A 23,766-nucleotide genomic window follows, 5' to 3' on the forward strand; every position below is an offset into this window, starting at 1 on the left:
GGAATATATATGTTCAAGGAGGTGGAAATGAGGTTTGGGATACCTGGGGATGCACACTCTCAACAGGGTGCAAAGCAGCTTTGGTATCACGATACAAAAAGTGCATGTACTCTGTAATGCAGAAATAATGTCTATTCAAGTATACTGTCAAAAAACCCAATGCTGCCAGTCTTGTAAGTACTCTTCTTGGTGTTTCTTTCAAACATGCCCACGTACAGATGTATTGGGATGAAACAGATTACAGAAACATGCAATACTGAAGACTCACATCCAAAGCAACAATTGATAGGAATACCTGATCAGTTGCTACAAAATCTCAGTGCAGAAAATGACTGTTTTATATACAAATTATTTATTACATTTTACTCTGTCACTGCAAGTGAGGGAGCTGAGGCAAATTGCCTATGTGACTTTTCCCCCCACACAACTACAGAGGGAGCATAGGCAACAATGCTGGGAACAGAAATGAAGACTTCCCAAACCCTTCTGAAGCTTGCCTTTTGTTCTGCTGTCATGGTCAGGCTCTGCAGTCGGATCGTCATGTTCCCCAGGCTCTGCTCAAACGCTGCCACCAGGTGAGCCTGAAATCAAACCACGTGGGAGGAGTTTATTATCTTCCCCCAAAAAAGGAGTATTTCTGCAGGTATTTAATCAGTCCACCCAGCTGGTTGTGTAAATGGTGCAGAGAAAACAACAGTGCTTAAGAAAGGTCAAATAGTAGAGCACACATTATGGAAATGTTTGCCAACAATAAAACAATAAATCAAGTTTTTGTATAGAGAAAAGTCAGGTAGAAACTTCCTTCCAACTAAATCACTATTTTCCTTGTGGATAATTAAGGCAAGAAGACGCCGGCAGTCACAGGGGTGGAGATTCTCACTGTGTTTATCCCATCATGAGAACAGATGCTTTGCCAGCTGATACACCTGCATCTAACTCAAAAGACTTCTCCAGTATTTCAGCACACTTTGCTTCCAACCAAGGTCAGCTTGCTACATATCATCCAAAATTCCTGCTGCTTGGCTAATTGCCCTTTTTTCCTTTCTGAAGGAAAGAAAAAAATATTTGTGCTTCTTGGGAGAAAAATGTCACATCTTTTTCCCAGGAAGCAGAGAGAACACAGTGTCCGTTACATGAAAGCCATCAGCTAGGAATTGAAAATGACTGAGAAGCAAAAGGAAGGAAAAGTAGATTAAGAAGATGGAAAAGAACATCAGAAACTGTATTTTTAGAGCCATGACACGGCACTCTTTTATGGGTATTCATATACATGTACACACATAACTGATCACAGGTATATTTCAATATATATTTGTCTCATTAGCCATATAATCTACACTAACCACAGAAAAAACAGCTTTATTTATCTATTAAAAATAATTCTATATGCACAATGACAAGTAAAACTGTGAAATCTTTCCAAGCAAGAAAGGACATTTTCTCACCTAAAAAAGTACAAAATGGCAAAACCTTTCACAGAGCTACTCCAGACTGATTCAGCACCAGCACACAGTTGACTTATCCTAAATAACTGTTCTCACATTCACAATGAAAACAAACATGAGCAGTACAATAACATGGGGATGTGCACCCTCATTCCCATCAGCCCCTATGAAAATAAGCAGAGCTGAGACTGTGAGAAAATGGCAAGAAGTAATTCAAAACCTAACACTACACATGCAGGAAAATCTAAATATTTATTTTAAAAACACAGAGTGCACAGCTTCTGCTGGGGAGGAGGAACAGGGAACAACAAAACTGATATTCAGGGATCCTCAGTAATACTTTTCAAAAGCAAAAAATAAATGGGCAAGCAGGACTGCATGGATTAGTAACAGGATACAAAACCTTAATACTTTGACCTGACTCTTAAAAACTAGTTGCTTTTTCAAACCCAGATATTGCAATTATTCCTATTGCAAAATTGTTCAGTGAGCTATGGAAAATAATGTATCTTCCCTTTCTACAGTTAGAGCAAAATGTTTTCAAATTTGTGCCCTTGATGGCTTGAGATGCATCAACAAATGTAGTGTCTATGCAAAGAAATTCAGGAAAAAAATTGTAAATTGAAGAGATTAATTTGAATTGTCTAAGTTTTAATTGCCTTTTATTAAAGGAATCATGTTTAAAGCAAATGTTCAAGTGTCTTAACTAACAGCATTTATTAATCTCAATCTTTTTGAGAGCAGACCTTGTCTTTTACATGGAGAAAGGGCACGTTCTCTAGAAAGAGGTGGCTAGAGACTGAAATTTAATACTAGGACAGTCACAGCAACATCTCTGTTGCCAATTTATGGGTAAATCAGGGGCAGGCTCAAGTCTACGAAGTTTAAATAGCATTAATAAAACACTGCAAAATTTTAGCAAAGTGAACTAAGTAAAAATAGAATATTATCCAAATAATAAATGATACGCTAACTTTTTTTTTTTTTTTTTGAGAAAAGCCCACAAGAAAAACCCACAAAAGCCCAAATGACCCCAATCCAAGCAAAACCATACAGGAGTGTACATTAAAAACTGTTCTCCACAAAGAGAGTGGTAGTAACCACACATACATTCTTGGGCAGAGGAAGAGCAGCTGGGCCAGGCAGTGAGCAGCCTGTGCTAAGCACCAGCCCAGTGACCCTGAACTGTAGGAAGGAGAATGCAATAAAGCCAAGGCAGAGCCAAATGAGCTGCTCAGCTGACAAGTTCTTTGTTTGAAGGACACAAGCTGGGTTATTTAACAACATCATTAAAAACCTGCGCAAGAGAATCCAGTCCTGCTTTCCCACAAGTAAAAGAAACTTCCAGGAGAAAACCAACTCATGTATCCATCCCCTTTGTATTTGAAAGGCAAATATAAGATTTAACTTTTGAAAGATGTTTAAACTCTTTTCTTTTCTTCTTGGGACAGTGAACTAAGCAGCTTTTGCAGTCAAAGACTTTTTATTTGACTTCTCTGTTCTAACTGTGTTCTTGGTTTTCTGCCCCATTTTCAAGCTGGATGAAGCACTGTGATGCCTGCAGTGGACAGCACAGATTCCCCCTTGAACCCTTCCTGTGATACTGGCTCAGGTGAAACCTGTCCTTTCCTGTCCCAAGCTTTGCACTCCCCCAGTTCTGAGAGCTGATGGACAGGAATGTCTCCCTCAAGCAGCACATGTTCTGATGTTTATTCATTCCCATAAACCAGGATGTCAGTACGATCTGATCTGTTGACTATTCATCTGCAGCTTATTTGCTCTAGAATTGCTTATTTTCCTTGCAAGCTTCTGTGTTGCAGATTCCTGCTATTTGTGACTGTAGCACAGAACACACAAATAAACTTTCTCAGGGTCATACAGTATTGCCTCAACACCTCCTGGAGTCCAAGTATTTTTTTTCCCAGAGTGTCTTAAATTACTTATCCCTCAAATTCCTGAAAGGAACAAGCAGATGTACTGTCTACACTGCTTAACTTTAAATTAGTTTCCAGAGCCCCTTATGCAAGCATTATCTATCATGCCATTAACCCACATCTTTATGCAACGGAAAAACATAATGCATTTCAGTCCAAGTTTCTATTAACTTTTATTCCTACCAAGTATAATCCTTATCTGAACCTCATCCCATCCAAATATCAAAGCAAGACACTATTTATAAAAGAAGACCCATTCCCCAATGATTTTCTCAAGACCTTAAGATGGGTTACACACATACAAAGCCAAATTCATATTTTAACTCAGTTTATAAAGAAAGGTGTAAGATAATTTAGTAGGGCACAGGATGCTATTTTTGGACATGTCCCACACATGCATGCAGTTATTTCTTTAAACACACCAGTAATACGAACTGAATGTTATGCATATGAAATCTTTGTGTCCCTTTAAAAAAACTGGGTGGTAACTGTCGCATTAAATGCATTCCAGGTTAATGTTTGCCCTCAGAGTTGTACTCACATTAGCAGTCAGCTGAGTTGTCAGAGCTGACACTTTTTCTTGGGATGCATCCAATTCTCTCCGCAGCTTGCGAATCTGTGGGTTTTCAGAGAGCACTTCAGTGCATCATAGCAAGGAGAAGTAAAACAGCAAGACACACAGTGTGTTATTTATGCCTGTCAAAGAGGATGTGCTCTTACCTCTGACTGGCATTTCTCTTCAGGCTGTAAAATAAAAAGAAGTATGTGAGGATATTGCAACATAACCAGCTTGACAAATTTATGCAAATTCTCCTTTTGTATTTCAAAAACACTAATGTGAATTCCTCATTTTGAATTTGCACATCCATACTCAGTCTAATTTATTCTCCTCATTAATTTACTCTTAAGAAAAAAAAGAAAATAGGCTGCAGGAGGCACTTCCTTCTGTAGGAAGGAATTTGGGCTCCACCTCCCAGCCAGCAGGCCAGAGCACTTCTGATCTCAATCATGGAAGTGTGAAGAAGTCCTGGCTCTGTCCAGAAGGGACTGCATGAGGCTCTCAAGAACCAGGACTGCCACAGAACTAGGCTGATCCTAGGCAATTCCCTTCGTCCCACGCTCAGCTATCCGTGGGAAGGAGGTCGCATTTTTGCATTTCAAAATGATGTGGGGGAAAAAAAAAAATCAAATTCCTCCCATTTGGGTGCTGCCTAGGCTCTATGGCAATGAAAAAGTGAGGACACACAGCCAGTTGTGAGGATGCCACGTGGATGTACTGACCATCCACCGTGGTCAGCATGGTAGAACTGTGGCTACTATGGCCTGCTTCTCACCCCAGTTAGCAGCTAAGCAGAAGTATGGGGTAGGAAGTCACACACTTCACTGTCTCTAAGGAAACATGCCCACTACAAGCCACCAGGAAAATTCCATCCATCCAAACACACTATTGGGGCCACTCGTGCTGTAAGTACAGGAACCTGAAGCTCTGAGTGCTCCCCTGTATTTTCCAACTCCAGTAAGCCTTGTTTTAGGAAAAGACAACCAAAATGAATACATGCTTGTGGAGAAAATGTTACTGGCACATTGATAAAATGGTATTTTTAAAGAATTATTAACATCTGCACATTAAAAAGTGAACTTCTTCAGTTGCAAATTATTAATATAAGGATGGGATGACTATTCAGCAAATTTTGGCATGTTAAAAGTAATGAAGTTTAAATCCCCTCATATCTACTGAGGTGCTTTGTAGCAAAACTTACTTAGCACAGCATAAAACACAGACTGAAAAAATCAATGGCTACTTTTAGGCCATTGAAGTCTGTCTTTAATGAGGATACTGCTAAATATCCACAGCCATCTTCAAGAACATAAACATTCCTTTCCTAGCTAGCATTCAGAACACAGCCAAATGCTTTTTTCATGCTCTTTGAATGGCAAAACTAGCACAGCAAGACCAGTCAGTTCAATAATTCTGATGAATAAATAAACTCCTCATTTCATTATACTCACTGTGGAATAAATAGATGATGTACTGGACACCAAAGAGAGAGAAGAACCATGCACTAAAGGAAAGAAAATAAACACAATTAATATAACTGCCCTAACCACAGAGTGGAACCACCATAAATTATCCACTGTCTACCACCAATCTGCTGAAGAAATATTTTCACAAATTTCATCATCCACCATAAACTTAATTGCATTATGCACCAATATTATATGGTTTGAAGCATGCATTACCAGTTCATATGATCCATAACCTTGGCTTTGGTAATGGTGTTTTAAAATTCTCATAATACTTGTTCACTGGGGAAAATTAGGTTTGGCCAAGAAAGTTTAAAAAAGTTTTGTTGAAGATCTGTTCAGAGATAAATATTTCTCTGGACAGTTGAACTTAAAATTCTTGCAAAAGGGCTTACTCAAGATTAAAAAACCCAAAAAAACCAACCAAGAAACGCAGAAGAGATTACAAAATTAAATCTAAGTATTTAATCTTCAGTTTCAGGTGAGATGGAGGGGTTTTTTAATTTTTTTAAGCAACAGACCAAGATGGGAATGCCCTGAGAAAACCACAACACCCTGCTCTAGCATCCAGATGCTCCAGGAGAAGATGTGGAGGACCCAAGATAAAAAAACATTGTCTAATTTGGGGCTGTGAATTGTTCACTAAATGCAGCTGTATCTTCCTTCTGCTGACTTAAGGGAGCTGTATTAGTGCATCAGTAAGCCAAACATTCCCTTTCCCCTGTAGGGTTTCTTGGTCTTTCTTTAAAGCTATGGCATTTTTTTAACAAGGCAAAGTTTGTTCTTTCATTAAGAAATTAACAGTGAAAACATGGCTACAAAACTTCCTGGATAAGGATTAGTTTCAAGGAATTTTTGCATTTAAATTAAATGAAGGGCATACATATACACTGATGGCCTAGATGATCTTCAGAGGTCCCTTCCAACCATAACTATTCTGTGATTCTGAAGGCTGTTACCATCACTCAGGCATCAGGATTTACATATAAATATAGCACCATTTTGTTCTTTATTGCACTATTGAAAGAAGTACCTGAAGCTATTCTTTCTGCTCCTGGAACATGCAAAATTACTTTTCCTTTATTTTTATTTTTAGAAACAAATAGTACTGAACGGAAACTTTCATTCAAAATTCAGGTAACTGCACACAAATCATATGAAACAGCATAAAATCACTTTTTCTTTCTTCTAAGTCCTCCAGCCAAGAAAAAAAAAGTTTAGAAAAGCTGCCATTTTGCTTTAATTACCTACTGCAATTCTACATTTGTAATAAATGGGTTCTGCTTTCCCACTGACGCTATATCCTAAGGTAATACTGGAAAGAGAAGTAAACAAGGTCTAAGTTGGCTTCTGGAAGAATTTAAGACAATTCAGAAAAGCCACAAGAAAGCTAAAAAAAACCTCACACCCATTTGCTTTCTCTGGGTAACCATATTTTCAATTAAAATGATCTGTCTATTTAGACATTAAGGACTATAACTAAGAACATAAAACTAAGTGGTGTGAGTCAGACCCAGACTCTAACCGTGAGCTCCAGCCCTGGCTGCAACTACAGCCCATGTTTACTGAAAAGCATGAAAAGAGGAGACAGATGCACAGGGATTGTTCCCCAGACACATCTCTGCACCTTCTGGGAATCAGCAGAGAAGCAAATTCCAGGGATGGAAACTGAACTCAGACCATTATTTTGCCTGCTGTGACCTCTCTACCATTAACTCTCTTAACTGCTAGTGAATCCACTGACACATTTTGTTTGTAAAAATTTTCTTGTGTTCAGAAATGCAATTCTTTGCAGTTGTTTCAGACCTGCTGCTGAATCAGTCAGTAAGCTCCTCGAGTGCCTCCATGCCACTGTGCTAAGAGAAGGAATGGGTCACCAATCTGTTCATAACAAACCAAATTCAGTACACGTGCCTTCAGCCATCATTTTCCAAGCTGAAGATTCCTATTTTAACTTTGTATCACCGATGTTCTGCGCTTAAGATCTCCTTCTCACTTTGCTTTACTTGCATTTTCCCCTTAAGATTTTCAAGAAGAAAAGCCCAAAGTGAGGCAATATTGCACAAGGCCACAAATACACTCATACAGGGAATACAGTATTATTTTCTGGTCTGCCTCCCTATTTTCTTCCTTGTTAAAATTTTTTTCCTAATCGAGAGGTAACCAAAAAAGAGCCCTCCCAGCTGGCCAGAGAGGAAACAGAAACCTTTACCATGGACTTGGTCACACACATCTTTGTGTTAGCATCAGCTGGAATTTTTAAGATCACATAGGGACTTTAATACAGGAGAAAAGACTCAAAATCAGGAAAAAAAAAAGGGAAAGAACATTTAACTCTAGGAATCCTACTCCTGCCTTGTGAAACTCCACCATCACATAGAATCACAGACTTATTTAGGCTGAAAAAGATCATCCAGTCCAACCATTAATCCAGCACTGCCAAGGCCATCACTAAACCATGTCCCCAAGTGCCACATCTACATGGCTCTTAAAATTCCTCCATGAATGGTGACTCATGTGCACCATTTAAACAAGTACGTAATTTCAGATTTTTTGTTCCAAGGACAACTAAGGAGTTAATATATTTGTGCAATTTCTTTTCAAAATATCTGCAGATGGCTACTTGAAGGCTATTTAATTAGGAGCCTGAAGGCAGTTATGCTGTTGATGCAATTCCTGTTTCTTGAAGCCAGCATGCATCTGCATGCAGCCTACAAACCCAAATTGGTCTGGAGCTATTATTTTAAAGCACTGTAAATGTATACAGGCATGTATCATTGTTAATGCTAGGAAAGAAAGGCTCTGGCCATGATCATCTGCCCAGAGAGAAGAAAGAACAACTGGTATTACAGTCAGTAGCACAAGAAGGAATAACTATTTAATTTTTATTTATCTTTTTTCTCTTGGAGGCTGAAGTATCACGGTGGAGCCAGTGGCAGCCCAGCTCCTGGGGAAGATTGTTGGCTGGGGGAGCGGGGAAACTGGAGAGCCAAGAGACCACTCAATTTTTATCCTGCATTTTTTCCCCCATGAACTTGTGGCAAGTCTGGAAGCTGTTCCTGCTGGCACCTCCAGTGCCCTGAACTCCTGCGTGTCACAAGAGTTATGTGCTGCAAAGCTGACCAACCTCCCCACCTACATGCTGTGCTGTGAGAGAACATGACTGTACTTCACACCCAGAGACAAGAGAAGAAAAGGCTTTAAAGAATAAATCCTGGCCCTGCTAAACTTAATGAGAAACAAATGTCTTGTAATCTTATGTGCTAGGAAATAATGAAGAAGTAGGTTGGTAAGCTTTATTTAAGACCGGGATTTATGCTTCATTGACACTGGGTGATTGTATAAAATCAATTTGTTCATTAACCACAAATTTAAATTTCTATAATACTTTTTAATTTATTCTCTCAAGGTGAAGACAAATCTCTGCTATATTCAGAAACACTTAATCACTTAGGCCTTGTGACTCCCTGAGAAATAAGTAGGAGCTAATAAGCAGGTGACTCCTGCCTTCTCTACAGCCAGGGAAGTGATAGAAGACCTTTGTCCTGAAGACAAAAATACACCTAAACATAAAGTCCATCTGGTAAAATATTGTTATTCTTTTAGGTGTTAAAAATTGAGGAAAATCTGAAAGGGATCTTCAGCATGTCCACTGTAGGGTCAAACTCCTTCCTCAGATACAAAAGCGGTATATTTTCCAGCCACTTTCAAGTCCATAACTTGGGGGATACTTCTTGGACTTAGTTTTTATTACTTTTTTCAAATGAATAAAAAATGCTAAATAGAACATTTCACCTAACTCTTTTCAAATTTTCCTTTTCTTCTTTTTTTAATGGTTTATCTTCAAATATGCAATAATTATTGTTTATCCAAACCACCCTCTCTGCTGGACAAGAATTTCTGAAGTACATGAGAGTTTAACACCCAGTGTGCCAAAGTGGATTTGCTGCAATCTTGAGCACAATTAAAAGACTAAGGCTACAATTTTTTGGAGGATGTCTTCAATAAAACCCAGGCAAGTTTTGCTGCAGTAGCTTTCAGTAAATCACTGAAGTGTAATACAGATGCAGTGATTCAAATTCCTTCACAGATTATATTAGGGGACAATTTAGTAAGAGCATGACTGTTCATCACAGCATGGAACTTGACTGACTGAGCATCTGGCAGTCTTTGAATCTTTATGATCATTCAGCTTTCCGAGAGAAAACAAAGGTTAATTCCTGCAATGACCAGCTTTTAGCCCCACAACGTTATTTTAAAAATTTTCAACCCCTGGTGAAAATACTCAGCCACAGACCTCTAAAATACAATTAAATGTACTCAAGTTAGACTGAGTAAATTCAATGACTAATTAATTAATTAATCTTTCCAGAGACCTATCCAATACTTATTTTCTACTTCTTCCAACGGGAAAAAAATGTGATGGGATAACCACAATCTCCAGGAAAGCACGTTGTGGCTCTCAAAGGCTTCTGCAAGCACTGAAGTGTGGCTCCCATGCCTGCCTGGTTCTTGGGGAGCAATAACCATGGGGCACTGGTATTAACAGTGCTGACTTTGTGCAGGTCTTCAGAAGCAGAGGGAAGAGCTATCAGAGGGCTCGTGTGGCCTGTAAAGTACAGTCAAGCTCTCAACCCTTGCCAGAAAGGAGATCTAAGACTCAGAGAGTTAATGTTGAAAGAGTTTCCTATGAACCACTCCATGCCTGACTTTTCAAAGTGCAACCCTTGAGGATTTTAATCCTTTGGCTACAGCCACAAGGATGCCTGATCAGGACAACCAAACTAAATATTCATCTATAGGTAAATGCTTTTTCTTATTATATTTATATGGGTCCTTTTTATCAGGTGTGGTTACATATTTGAAAATATGATGACCCACTAAAAAGACAAGCCTAGATGTTACAAAGAACTACTCAATTTCTTTCTTTGGGAGATCCATTATATCAAGCCAGGACATTCAGGAGAAATTAAAAGCAAGGACAATTTGAGGACGGATTAAATACTGGAAAAATTACTGGGATAGAAACAGTCCAACTGACATTGCTTATCTATACTACAAGCAGAACTGTGGAACTGCAAGTTCAGAATACCCTTGTTGAAAAAACACTAATGAGCTGACTCTAAGCATGAATTAGTCGTTCTGAGAGCACTAAAAATGAAGCACAGGACAAGTTTCAGCCATTTCTTGAACAGTCAAGGTCTAGGGGCAACACTTATTTCCTGTGTCTGACCAAAACATTGACTGAATAAACATCATTCTCTCTGGTGACCAGTGGCAGGACCCGAGGGAATGTCGAGAAGCTGCGCCACGAGAGGTTTAGGTTGGATATCAAGAAAAAGCTCTTCACCCAGAGGGTGACTGGGAACTAGGCTCCCCAGGGAAGTGGTCACAGCAGCAAGGCTGGCAGAGTTTCAGGAGTGCTTGGACAATACTCTCGGGCACACAGAGTGACTATCGGGGTGTCCTGGGCAGGGCCAGGAGTTGGATTTGATGATCCTCACGGGCCACTTCCAACGCTCCGATCCTACGATCGGAACAACCGCGACTAGCGTTACGGTTTTACCTAACTCCGAGAGCCCCGCACCGACAGAGCCGCGTTTGAACCGAAAAGCGCAGAGCTCCCACGCGAACACCGCCCTGGGAGCACTCCCAGCACCGGGGGGGACTTCACTGACCCTCCTCGAAGCCGTCGCGGAAGGAGCCGGAGCGGCTCATGGTGCGGCTCTTGTCGTCCAGGGACATGGAGCTGTTGCGGAGGCGCGTGTCGCCGTAGGGGTCGTAGGGTCCGTCGGCGTTGGACAGGCTGTGCGTGCGCAGCATGCCGGGGTTGGACAGGCTCAGCTGCGCCGCGCTCGTGGGGCTCGCTGCAAAGCCACCCGCAAACACACCACGGTTAGCGCCGCCACCGCGGCTTTTCCCGCTCGGCTTTTCTGTGCAACTACCAGCAAACTTTCCCCCACCCACCCCTACCCTTACTTTAATACACAAATTTTTGATATCGTCTTCTCCAGGCTTCGTTGTTTTTCAAGCATGCCAACTAGGCTAGTGAATGTGAAAACTCAAGTGAAATAAGGTTATTTTAAACACCGGGTGATGTGTCTGTGCTTCCACAAACAAGCTCAGTCACCTCACTAACACCTTCCAGGCACGAACTAACTAAGCCCTCATTTAATTTGGAGCTGTTCTGCCGCAAAAATTGTAATATTTTTCCATACAGAGCAGGACTTACCTTCTTCAAAGCCTTCAAGTTCTAAGAAAATTATATTTTTCTATGTATTTTAGTCACAAATGCAAAGAGCTTTCGTTTTCTAATAGCTGCATATTTCAGAACTTTCCACTATGATGTCCTGAGAACTGTAAAATATTAATTTTACCTTAAAAGCCAATATTCTCCCAGCTAGCATTTAGAGTAAAAAAGTACTCCAATCTCACATTTCTCAAAAGAACTTTTGTGCTAAAATTATGCCTGCTTTTTCATAAGAATTAGTTCATTTGTGGGTAAAATAAAGAACAAAATCATTGTTCATCTGGGCAGGTTCTCCTTGGTGTGCTCTCATGGCCTGTTTCAGTAGAAAACAGGATAATTCACTTTACAGGTGCTCAACTTTCACACCATCATTTGCTCTTAAATTAAATCAAATGACCACCCTTAACTCCAGTATCTCTAAGCTCTCTTCTTAAGAACATAGAAAAACATATCTTTTTTTTAATTCATTGCTCTTTGTGGCCAAATAGCTTTTCAAGCTAATACAAATAATTTCCAATACTCTACAACTCTACAAAGAGTTAAGTTTCTGAGCCTATGACACCTTTTAAATGATTTTTTTTAATTTCATGGACTTTCCTGACAGCTTTCTAGTTGTTGGAAATGTAGCCATGCTGTGTGTATATTCAGCTGAAATGTTGCTAAGTGTCAGTTTATTTAAAGCCACTTATTGAATGTGTTTCTTTCCAGAACACTCAAAGAAAGGTTCTAGAATGTCATTACTGCAAGTCTAAACTACACTAGAAATAAGTGAATGTTCAGTCTGCTCCAAAGAAGCTCACAAATACATCTTAACTGTTTTGCACAGAATTATTATATATATTATATAAAGTTATAAAAAACAACATATTTATTTAAAATAATAATTGTTATGGAAGGGCTTCTGAAAGTCATAAACAAACAGGCATTTTCTTTCCAAATGTCACTTAAAATTTACAAACCTGAAGAAAGTGCAAAGCAACTAAGTCATATTTAAGCAGCCCACCACAGATGAGCACCACTAGCACTTTTAAACAGGTTATTTCAACTGCTGATACAGTCAACTAAAATCTGCAGTGCTTCATGGATCCTGCCAATCAACTTTTATTGTTTCCTTCATTTAAAATGTGTTTATCAATGAACTTAAGTGAAAGAATGGAACTTTTTCTGACTTGAAACTCCCCTGACTTTTACATATTGCTTGATTGAGCTTTCTGCAATTTTCCAACAAGCCACTTAAAAAACACAAAGATAAAATATCAAACTGATGAGACTGGCACATACAGTAAGTAAGATGCTTGGATTTTAGAGAATTATTACTGTACAGCAGGTAACATCTCATGTCCTCTAAGCACCCCAATGTGTGATATTAACTGACAGCTCTGCTGAACATTTTATAAAGCTCACAATTTATATTAAGGAATCTGACTGCTCCCAGAGAAGCAGTTTCAAAGTTACTTCAAGTATGGCACCTTTGGGCATATGAGATAATGATGCTAATTAGTCACACTCATTTCAATGAAAGTGCTTCCTCAGGTTCAATATGGGCCTTGGAGCTGCTGAAAGAAAATTATCTTGTGTAACATGCTGTTTTCAGGACACACAATGCATTGCCATGATTATTCAAACAGATAATTATTCACCAAGCTGTGAGAAGTTAAATCTAGTTCCAGAGGGTGACGTTACGCTGGATCCAGATGAAAATGGAGAATTGGCAGCAGTATCCTGCAGTCCTCCTGCTGAATGGGACCGGAGCCACTCCTTTGCATCCTCTTGACTACGGAGCTGGGAGGATGGAGTATACCTGCAAAAGCAAACAGGTTTTTCACTATGAACTCTGATATTTATCTGAGTTTTTTGTTAAAACAAACAACCAACCAACCATGAAATGTCACAAGGCTTGGGGTGGGAGAGAGAGAGAAAGAAAAAAGGAAGAATCCTCATATGGAAGCAGAGGATTAAATAATATAAACCAAATATAATTCTCAATTAAGGATCTGCTCCAAGCCCTTCCAACATGTTCCTAATTCATTCCACCTCTGTTTTGGAGGAAAACAAAATAAAACAAACCACAAACTTCTTTCCTACTGCTTCAGGTGTAACCAAACCAGAGTGAACCAGAAGTTGCAGGCAGAAATTGTGCAGTGTAGCACTGTAGGAAAAAATGTAGTGTGTGCTACATCGTATGATTTAAAAATAAAACTTAGAAACTTGGAAAACCTTTCCCCAAGCTATGCCAAAAATCTAACGCTATTTAAGTATTTTGGTACATCAATGATCTTAGCTGACTTTTTGTGATATCATAACCAAATTCAAGTCAACAAAGCCATTATCACAATTTTTTTCAACAAGCTGTGACCCAATATTTCATATTCGAGATATCCATATAAGGCCTGTGGAGGTGTTAATTTAGTTTAAAACTAACAGGATTAAAATATCATAAAGGAGACCACGTTTAGCCTTTTCTGAAGGCAATGAAAACATCAGAAACATGGTCTATGCCAACATCAGTGGCAAAACACCCACTGGCTTCAACTTAAGCTTGCTTTATTGTGTACATGTATGAAAAATAGGTATGTCAAAAGAGGTGTTACATCAGCTACATGATAGGATACAGGTATCAACAGCCAGAGCATCATGGAAACACTTGTCTGCTAATTCAGTGTCTATCTTGGCCTATGCTGTGGCCTTTGGACAAATATTTATGAGTTACTAGCTCTCCTTCCACAAACTTGAAGCCTATTATTAACTGATACTATCTAATTAATTTGATTCCTTTCAATTAAATACCCTACAGTAAGATATCACTTATTAAGATTATTTAAAATCAATGGGAACACTGCAATAATTTAAAAAGTCTAACTGCTTTTAAAAAAAAAATCATTCTTCTGCTTACGCCTCAACACTTCAGCAGCAGTCCCTGACAATCTGCATCTCTATAACTTTGCATATAAATGTGTTTCTTTAGAAAGGGGCTTTAAACAGTCACGTTACCTTAACACAATACAGATTTATTTTTATTTTCAGCATTAATACCTACCTCTTCAGTACTCAAATGTTTTGGTCTTAGAAGAGAGTATTTATTAGAGACATACTTGAGGACCATAGAAACATTAAAACAAATTGCCATTTCAAGAAAGGCTTTTAGTACTCAGCTTCACGGCACAAGGCTGCTGTGAAGAAGATGCATGGCACAGAAAAAGTCACATCTGCACTGCCAAGGCAGTGATCCCAGAAGCTGCATGAAGCAATTCAGAAGCTGCAATTTCCTAAATTGTCGAAGATACCTTCTGTAAATTCTCTGCAAAGTATTTAATTAACATAGCTAATAGTAATTCTGGTTAGAATTGCTTGCATCAATGGAAAAAAAAAAAGGTATGTTATAAAAATCACTACCCAACATATATACAAAATATGTGAGAAGACAAATGCTGAAAGTTGTTTAATTTATGATTTTTGGTTTTTGTGATTTTCTACGAGAGTAGAGCCCAATAGATTTAGGCATTCTGATGCTTTATTTTTTTTTTTTTTTAAATTAGTATGTCCAATTTCACCCTGAAAGGTTTGACATGATCTCATAAATATTTTCTATTTATATAACAACACCAAGGTTCCCAGGATTAAAAAACAATTTCAGGTCATTCTATGTAACAGCCACAGAAACAGCAACAGTGTTGTTTTTAAATCAAGCCCAGGGATGGTTGGAGATGCTTTCCAGCAATGAAGCCAGCAAAAGCCACAGTTCTTGCTCAAGCAGAGAGGCCACTGGATGAAAACAGCAGAACTGTCAATGGCCTTCTTTGAGGATTGAAAGAAAGCAAGTAAGAAAGCAAGAAGGAAAGCTAGAAAGAAAGAAAAAAGAAAGAAAAAAAGAAAGAGTATTGTTGCCACCTCTTGCAAACTGTGACCATCACCACCAGCCAGCCACAACAGAAACACAAAGCAAACTCCAAAGCCACCACAGAAGATGTTAAACCATGTGGAAACACCAATACCTGAGTCCCTTCTTAGGCAAAGTGTTCCTATCAAGATGTGGGTCACTGCAGAAAAGTTAAAAGAAAAGAACTTCAGAGAAGAACAATAGGGAAGGAGTAAGATCAGGACGAAGGACGTACAAACATCTGCATCACCTTTTCAGAGGAAAAGGCACTGGGGCCTCCCTACAGAAACATGCACAGACCTATTCACCCAGGTGGGGTTTGCACAAACATGCAGCTGGTACCATGCCAATGAACCACATCTGTTCACAACCTCATTTCACTGTTTCTCCTACCCACAATGAACAAAAATGGCTCTTTAAACATCAAATGGGTGTTTAAAAATACACTTTTCATCAGGCTATTGGCAAAACCTGATGGGAATCTTCAAGTCAAAACCATCTTCCCATCATTTCTTTCAGCAGACACCATTTATGGAAGGTACCTAATTACTGTACAGAGGGATTGAGCCCAGACTGTTTAAATTTCCAAATCTTCACCTAAGTTCCATCAGCAAAATAAAATGGACCGATCAGTTGCCCAAAAGTTAACTACTTCAGTTTATGTTTTTACAACTGATGACCAGAGCCTGTTAATTTGTTTTTAAAGAATATATCTCTATGCTTAAGTAAATTAATTAAATGACAACCCTTATAGCTAAATTACACTATGGGACTGATTAAAATTTCATCAGTGAGCAAAAATGAGCTGGAATGTTTAGATCTGTTGTCATCTTTTGCTAACTTTAGCATTCATTTGCACAAGGATGAATGTGACTAAGTACTTGGAAAACACTCATGAGCCAAGCTGCAGTAAGAGACCGACAACACTGAATGACACAGGGACCTCAAGACAAAAAGGACAGGCCAGAAAGGCAGTGGGAAAAGCAGCATGCCAGAGGAATGCTGAAATGCTAGTGAGAGTTTAGATTCATTGGAGAAAAAAAAAAAGGGCATGATTTTCAAATTGCCTTCGGCAAAGATAGGAAGGGTGGGTTAAAAGTACACCCCCAAACCAAAGGACATTCCCAGAAACAAGAGCAACACCAAAAACATGCCAACTGTGCTGTATGCCCCTCTCCAGATTGATCTGGGTGGGTAAATGGGTGTTTGCAGGGACTCTCACTGGCATGTCTTTGTGTCACTTCACACCTGGATGATGAACACAGCAGAGCACTCAACTGAGCACAGTCTGGCACAAAACAATTTGCTTCACTGAGATGGGCAACAAAACCTACAGCCTTGAGCATACTCCTGTCCTGAGACAGCATTACCTGTCCTGTCTCCTGGGCAAAGTATTTCGGCAGAATTTTGGGCTAGCAGCAGGGGAAGAAAGAGGGCTAGAAAGAGCAGTCCAACAAGACAGGAAACAAGAGAAGGAGTATTAGAATGAAAAGTTGAGAGAACAAAAAGGAGTTATAATAAAACACAAACAGAACCCCCAACTATCAGAACATTACATTCGGGTGCAATTTTTCTCCACTGAGACACAGCTAAAAAAATCTTGCTAGCTGAACTCATCACTAGACATCAGCTGATTTCCAGTACTTGGAAGGGTTCAACTGCCATCTACAAGGGCTCCTTCAGAGACCACTGCCGAGCTCACCCCAGTGTCAGCTCAGTGTGCCACCAATCCAGTTCTGATGCTGGAAAAGCCCTGTTCCCTCCTCCCTGCTCAGCTTCCTCCCAGGTCCTCCTAAGGTCCACAAGGTACCAGTGAGTCTCAGCATACAGAGCTGGGGAACTGATCACTCTGAAATACAATTAATCTGATTGCTTTTCACTTGGATCCAGCTCCCAATGGGATTCACTAAGCATTCACATGAATGCTTGAAATATTGTAGGGAGCAACTGGAGATGGGATAGGGCAGCAGGGAGAGGATGAGAAGGGATCAAGTGACTATGGAGATGTGGGCTTGTCTTTTCAGGATCACCTCCAGTGTGAAAGTTGTCAAATTCTATAATCAAAAAGTTTAAAAGGAAATCAATCAAAACTGGAGGGTTTTTTAAAATATCACCATCAGTTCAATTCAGCAGATCTTTGGAAGGATAACCTCTGATGCAAAATTCAAGTATTAGTTACCATATGGTAGCAAAAAAAAAGTTGTCACATTGGTTGTGACAGCAAATTAAAAACCTCATCTGAACCCATCCTCCTGCTCTGAACTGGGCTCCTTTCCCAGAATAACTTATATGTATGTTCTACTCCTAGAGTTATCTGTATTATGTGGTAAGAGGCACTACTTGATCTGTATCTGCAGCACTGGCTACTGCTGCCAGGGCTTCAACTCCCACTTGAGATACAAACATATGGAAAGAGTAGGAAAAACTCACTCACCTTTCAGACAGTGTAGTCTTAACACTGTTGGTTCGGATGAAGGGGGTCAGAGAATCATCTTTGGAGGCTGCAATCAAGCCACTGGAGGAATTATGGCTCAGCCCACCTCCACTGCTCAGGGAGATGTCTATGGATTCACAGCTGGTGTGAAGGCTGCTGACAGACTGGTATCCAATGCCATCCTTGCTAACTGCAGAAGAGCTACTGGCATTGGTACCCCATGTCAAACTGTTGGAAGGAGCCGAGTGTGCAGAACTGGGGCTGGAAGCCAGTGGAGACTGGTTGAGATCTGTGCTTTTACCATAGAGGGGACTGCTGCCCCCACTGCTCAGCACACCACTGCCAGATGGGGAGTCAAGGTTACCCTGCTGGTTCATGGTAGCGTGAGGGTTGGAGATGACAACTGAGTTTTTCATATTTTCAGCTGTTGTGATGGGAACTTGTTTACTAGGCTTGCCACCAAAAAGTCTGTAAAAAGAAGACAGCATGAAAAATACATAAAATGGAATAGTAAACACAAGGATATCTTATATCTAGACCATATATATATCATCTTAGCTTCAGAAAACCAATATTGAGTACATGATCCTAGATTGTACATATGCAACTATACATTTATAATCTCGTGTTCACTGTCTCTTTCAATAAAGCCCAGAGGCAATTACAACAGCTTCAAATCTATCTCAGGTGTGTCATCTTTGAATCATCAACCAATACTTTCACAAAGCTAAAATACAGCTTCACAGAACTAAGACAATCATATCATCTTCCGTTCCTTAAGGAAAAAAGGCATCAGAGAAACAATCTGATGTATGGAATACTAGAGATTGAAAGCCTGCTGACCAGGTAAATTCTGCACAAATCACCAAATGCTCTGCACAGAAGCAGCTTTTGCTGGGATGCAACAATGTACTCATACCAAATATAGGCTGGTTTCACTCCATGAGCCAAGCTGGCTGGAAACTGTATTTTTAGTCGAGAAAGTGATGTTATCTGCTTTTTGGCACCTGGGACTGGCTAGTAAAAAGCTAAGTGAGTTCCAGAACTCGGAGAGGGAGGGGATGGAGGAGGCTGACTGCAGCATCACTGCTGCGTGTGATGCAGCTGCACTGCCAAGGAAGCAAAGGCCCCTGTTCCCTTGTGAACAGTCAATGAGAAACTTCTCAGAAGTACCCAAGTGCCTTAGTAGTAAATCATGCTTTAGAATAAATTATCAATCATTCCAAAACTGATCTTCAAAACTAGGAAGGAAGCATATCTTCCACTCCAGCTTCAAAGATCCACCCCAAAACTTTGCTTTTATTTCTGCCACTAGGTTCCTGTAACTGCCCTTGGAACCTTAGTTGCCTTCTCATGTACCTATATACAGATTTGCTTTTTTATCCTTCACTGTTTAGTACTCTGGGTGAAACCTTTCAGAATAGAGGACTACAGCACTTCCATACAAGTGTTCCTAAAGGCTTAGGGGTGGGCGTGCACTAGGCAGAACTTTCTCTGGAGTATGCCCAGGCTGTTGGACACCAGGACACTAAGCCACTTTGTCCATCACTTCCCAGAAACACAGTCTGTGTTAGAGCTGGGCACCCTCAGCACACCTGGAGCAAGCCCAGTGCTGCCCAGCAGCAGTGTCCACACTGCACAGGTGCTTCCTGCAGCTCCAGTGCCTGGAACACACCTGAGCTGGGCAGCTGCTGCTGCGTACCTGCCACATGTCACTTGGACAACACTTCCAACTGAGAGGGCAGGCTTAGATCACACATAAAGAAGAGAAGAAATTCTTCTTTGTGAGGGTGGTGAGGGTCTGGCACAGGTTTCCCAGGGAAATTGTGGCTGCCCCATCCCTGGTAAGTGTTCAAGGCCAGGCTGAGTGGGGCTTTGAAGAAGCTGAGATAGTGGAAGGTGTCCCTGGTCATGGCAGGGGAGTCAGAATGAGATGATCTTCAAAGTCCCTTCCAACCCAAACCAGCCCTCTATTCCATGGCCTTCAGCAGCCATACCAGGTATTCCCTAAGGTATTCCTGTGCCAGAGCACACCACCTCTTCAACTGCACTGGGGAAACCACTCGTAAAGAAAGGATGGCAGAGCTTTTAAAAAACCCCAAACACCCACACAATAGTCGTACAAGCTGTTTTTAAGCTACTCTCTGTTTATGACAACATGGAAGTTACACATATTCACAAACTTACAGGTAAGTCTGTACCATTACAAAGGTATGGATTCTAATTCACTATGTAGCACCAAAAAAAATAAAAAATACAGGGCCAAGAGAACTATGCAAAAAACAATGTCTGCAACTCAACCGACTATGAAAATTAAGCTCAACATCTTTACTGTCATCCTAGAGATCAGCAATAAGCAGACAAGGCCCAGTTCAACTCTCATTTCAACACATGACAGCTTTGACAGGCTGGTGAAAATTCAAGTGTGAAATTGTAAATCAAATGAGGGAATAGTTAAATTGAGCCTCAGTTTCTGCTCTTTAAAGTCTCATGTATTTCTAATGTAACATTTCAATTACACAGCCAGCAATGTAGCTTTTTAGTAATTAAAAAAAAAATCCTAGTCACATTCCTACCAATGTATCGCCCAAGGAACACTGAAATCACTGAAAACCTGCATTTCTCATTGTGTATCCTATAGAAGTGAAAGGCCTACTGAACTTTTTAAGTAGCCATTGATGAAAATCATGTGTTCCAAAGTACATGGCTAATCTATTGTTAACCAGATGCAAAATAGAGTACCTTCAATTATCCTCACACAGACTCTTCACATAAAACCACCCATCCAAAAACAGTTTACAGCATCAGCCTAAGCTGCCATCACAGCCATTATGCTTGCACTGGTGCTTCAGATGGAATGTGGCTTTCTCACATCACTGGAAGCAGGATGATGGAGCATAACTGTATGGGTATTATGGGCGTCACGACAAAATGAAATGCAAAACACTGCAACTTGAAACAGACAAGCTACTCAAATTCAGTTGAAAAATAATATTAACAGAACTTTTTACCAATATCAAGGCTTTGATATATACTGCACCAATAAATTAGCTCCTCACCAACTATTTGTTAATGTTAGGGCGTGGGGTACTCCTGGAGAAGTAGAAGACAGATAGGATTTTTGTCCAAAAAATAGCATTAAAATAAGAAAATTTAACCCAACTTAGACAGTAACTTTATTTAGGGTTCTTCTACACAGGTTAAAATGTTGAGACTTGCAACACACTGGGCTAATCCACACAACTCATAACAGTTTGCTTTGGGTGAACCTAAGCATGGCAGGTCAATGCCACTGTCATCATGAAAATCTGAGATAACCCTCCAGCTGCTGGTTTTCAATTCGATCCACAACTGGAATATTTCCAAGTTTGTTACATGTACATCTGTACAGTAACTCTTCAGTAAACTTCAGGTATGAAAATTCTTATTCCTGTGATATCTGCATGGATAAAAGCTTTAGGTATGATTTTTGCAACAAGGAGACTCAAATAGTAATTGCCAAACTTTCTGCCAGACAGGTTTGATTTTTTTCCTAAATGTTAGACTTTTACTGCAGTCATGTGATGTCCTAAGTATCCACAACACTGGCCAACCTGTTTATGTGAAATTAAATGTAAATACCAAGACCTTGAAGTAGGACACTAAACAGTAAGTGCTGCACCAAAGCCAGCCAGGCCTGGCTGGCAGAGTCTTGCTCATTCAGCTCCCACTAACACCACTGCACAACCAAGGAATTTGTTGCCTACCTGCGCAGAGTGGGAGAGGCCACATCGGGGTACTTGACTCCTTGCTGGTGGGTACTCTGAGCTCCGCTAGCAGCAGGCTGTGATGCAGGGTTCACTTTAACAGAATTACATGAAGCCACGCTTTCGTTGTCAGACGAAATCCCTTTCTCTTTATCAGTCTGATTGACTAATCCTGGCAGAGAGCTTCCAAGGATTACCTTGGCAGGCTCTCTGATTTTAGGGACAGGCAACCCAGCTGACTTGCTGCTTATGTTGGAGTCTATGCTACTCGTGCTAGATCTATTCCCAGCTCCGCTTCTGCTACTGGATTTACTGGGCCGGGGTAAGCTACGGTACTGAAGATTAGTTCGTGCACTAAGTGCTAAGTAGCCATCATCCTGGTTCTGGGAGCCATCAACACTAGTCTTCCGACCAGTGGTCCTACCCATGAGTCCAGATGACTTGGGGATCTTTCCCAAGGTAGCCGATCTACTGGTGAGAGTTGCCCCACTGGCAGTGATTATGGTCATGCCTACGGCCGACCCGCTCTGTTTCTTAAATCCAAATGTATTAGCATTAGCAGCAGCTGTCCTAGAATTACTTGTGGGAAGCTTTTTGGATTCATCACCACTGCTGCGTCCTGCATCTGATGGGGAACGTTTAACATGTCCAGCTTTAGGAGATAGTCTACCCTTTTCTGATACCTTGGCGTCATCAGTTTTCCCTACAAAAATAGAAAAAGAATTCTAATATTTAATGACTTGAAAACATCAAGCAAATGATGAAACTCAAAGCAGCATGAAAAGCAAAAGCGTGTTAGCCACTGGAGTGCGGTTCAAAGTTATGATCTAGTCTGCACTGAACTTACATGCCACTCTAGTGAGTTACACATGCAGACTTGCCAAAAAAAGTATGTGGTGCCCTTGCCCTCGAGAATATGAAAAGCAGAACAGCCTTACATAAGTGACAGATCAGAAAAAAAAGTTTCCCTTGGTAGCTACCACAGATTGATCATTTCTACCATTACACACTGGTAGTGTTAGGCTGACAGTATAATTTCCCTAAAAGGCATTGTTAAAGCATTTGTATTGTTCAAGACAGTATCTAATGTTAACTTTTTCATAAACAATTGTGTACAAGACCTAATAAAAAGAGAGGTATTAAATTGTATTGCTTGATTATGCAAATTCAATCAATTTTCATTCACACATCTGCAAGTGATAAAATCATTAATACAGTTACAAGAAAAGCCAGAAATCATGTTTAGTATAAACAAACATGCTTGTTTAGTAAGGGGGGGGGCAAATCTCCTCAACCATATATATTGTATGTTCTTGGTTAACAGTGACTTCAAAAACTAAAACTATATTATTTATTCTTCATACGGCAATACTGTGCCAAATAAACAGCTTGGCTTAAGACCAGAATTTTCACGAAAACAACTGGCAGGGTGAACTAATCTGAAATATACATTTTCAGGCAGAAATAGAAATGTGGACATACAAGATGCTGCTTAGGTTAAAGCAATACCTATAAATACAGATAGGATTACCTGAAGTTCAGGTTCTGCCTCTGCAAAGTATGTAAACTGTTTTCACACTGAACACACTTTTTGGCTTGTTTACATCTTACGCCTTTTCTCACCTGTTCCAGGTGTCTTTAATGTGCCTGGGGTGGTTGAAGGTTTAGGCCTTGGTGTGGTAATGCCAACCTGAGCTGACATGCCCCGTCGCCAGGAGCCCGTCTGGGAAATAACAGTGTTCTTCCTACCAGAAGTGCTTTTATCAGACTCATCTGACACATCAGAGGGATTCCGCCTCCATTTAGATCCCGGCTCCATTTTTATGCCGCTATCAGATCCCCCGTCAGATTTCTTGACTTCATCACCGGACCATAAGGAATTCCGCTCCACTTGGGAATGCTTTTCTGCATCAGTCTAGAACAGATAAGGAATCGCAAGACAACTTTCAGAGCAAGTCTTTCTCTGAAGAAGCTTTGTAAGTAAGAACCATCAACCTGATTAATCAGCTCAGCAGTCATCTCTGAGTACCAACAAACACGATGTGCCTTTGATGA

The 23,766-nt window shown here is 40.2% G+C and overlaps 1 protein-coding gene across 5 annotated transcripts in view; it reads right to left on the reverse strand.

Annotated features, from left to right (window-relative positions):
- Positions 1–23,766, reverse strand: part of NAV2 (neuron navigator 2) — a 362,864-nt gene that overhangs the window by 16,680 nt on the left and 322,418 nt on the right. For 4 of the 5 annotated variants that reach the window (XM_062495969.1, XM_062495968.1, XM_062495967.1 and 1 more), the window contains 11 exons: positions 23,335–23,626; positions 21,712–22,414; positions 17,966–18,433; positions 16,902–16,967; positions 15,647–15,691; positions 13,295–13,455; positions 11,083–11,271; positions 5,390–5,442; positions 4,100–4,123; positions 3,921–3,995; positions 498–581 (listed from right to left, as the gene is read on the reverse strand). In XM_062495969.1, the coding sequence (XP_062351953.1) occupies positions 498–581; positions 3,921–3,995; positions 4,100–4,123; positions 5,390–5,442; positions 11,083–11,271; positions 13,295–13,455; positions 15,647–15,691; positions 16,902–16,967; positions 17,966–18,433; positions 21,712–22,414; positions 23,335–23,626 (2,160 nt within the window). The remainder of the gene's footprint in view (positions 1–497; positions 582–3,920; positions 3,996–4,099; positions 4,124–5,389; positions 5,443–11,082; positions 11,272–13,294; positions 13,456–15,646; positions 15,692–16,901; positions 16,968–17,965; positions 18,434–21,711; positions 22,415–23,334; positions 23,627–23,766) is intronic. The other variant, XM_062495970.1, reaches the window with a different exon arrangement.

Source organism: Cinclus cinclus, chromosome 6 (genome assembly GCF_963662255.1).
Source record: "Cinclus cinclus chromosome 6, bCinCin1.1, whole genome shotgun sequence".
NCBI lineage: Eukaryota > Metazoa > Chordata > Aves > Passeriformes > Cinclidae > Cinclus > Cinclus cinclus.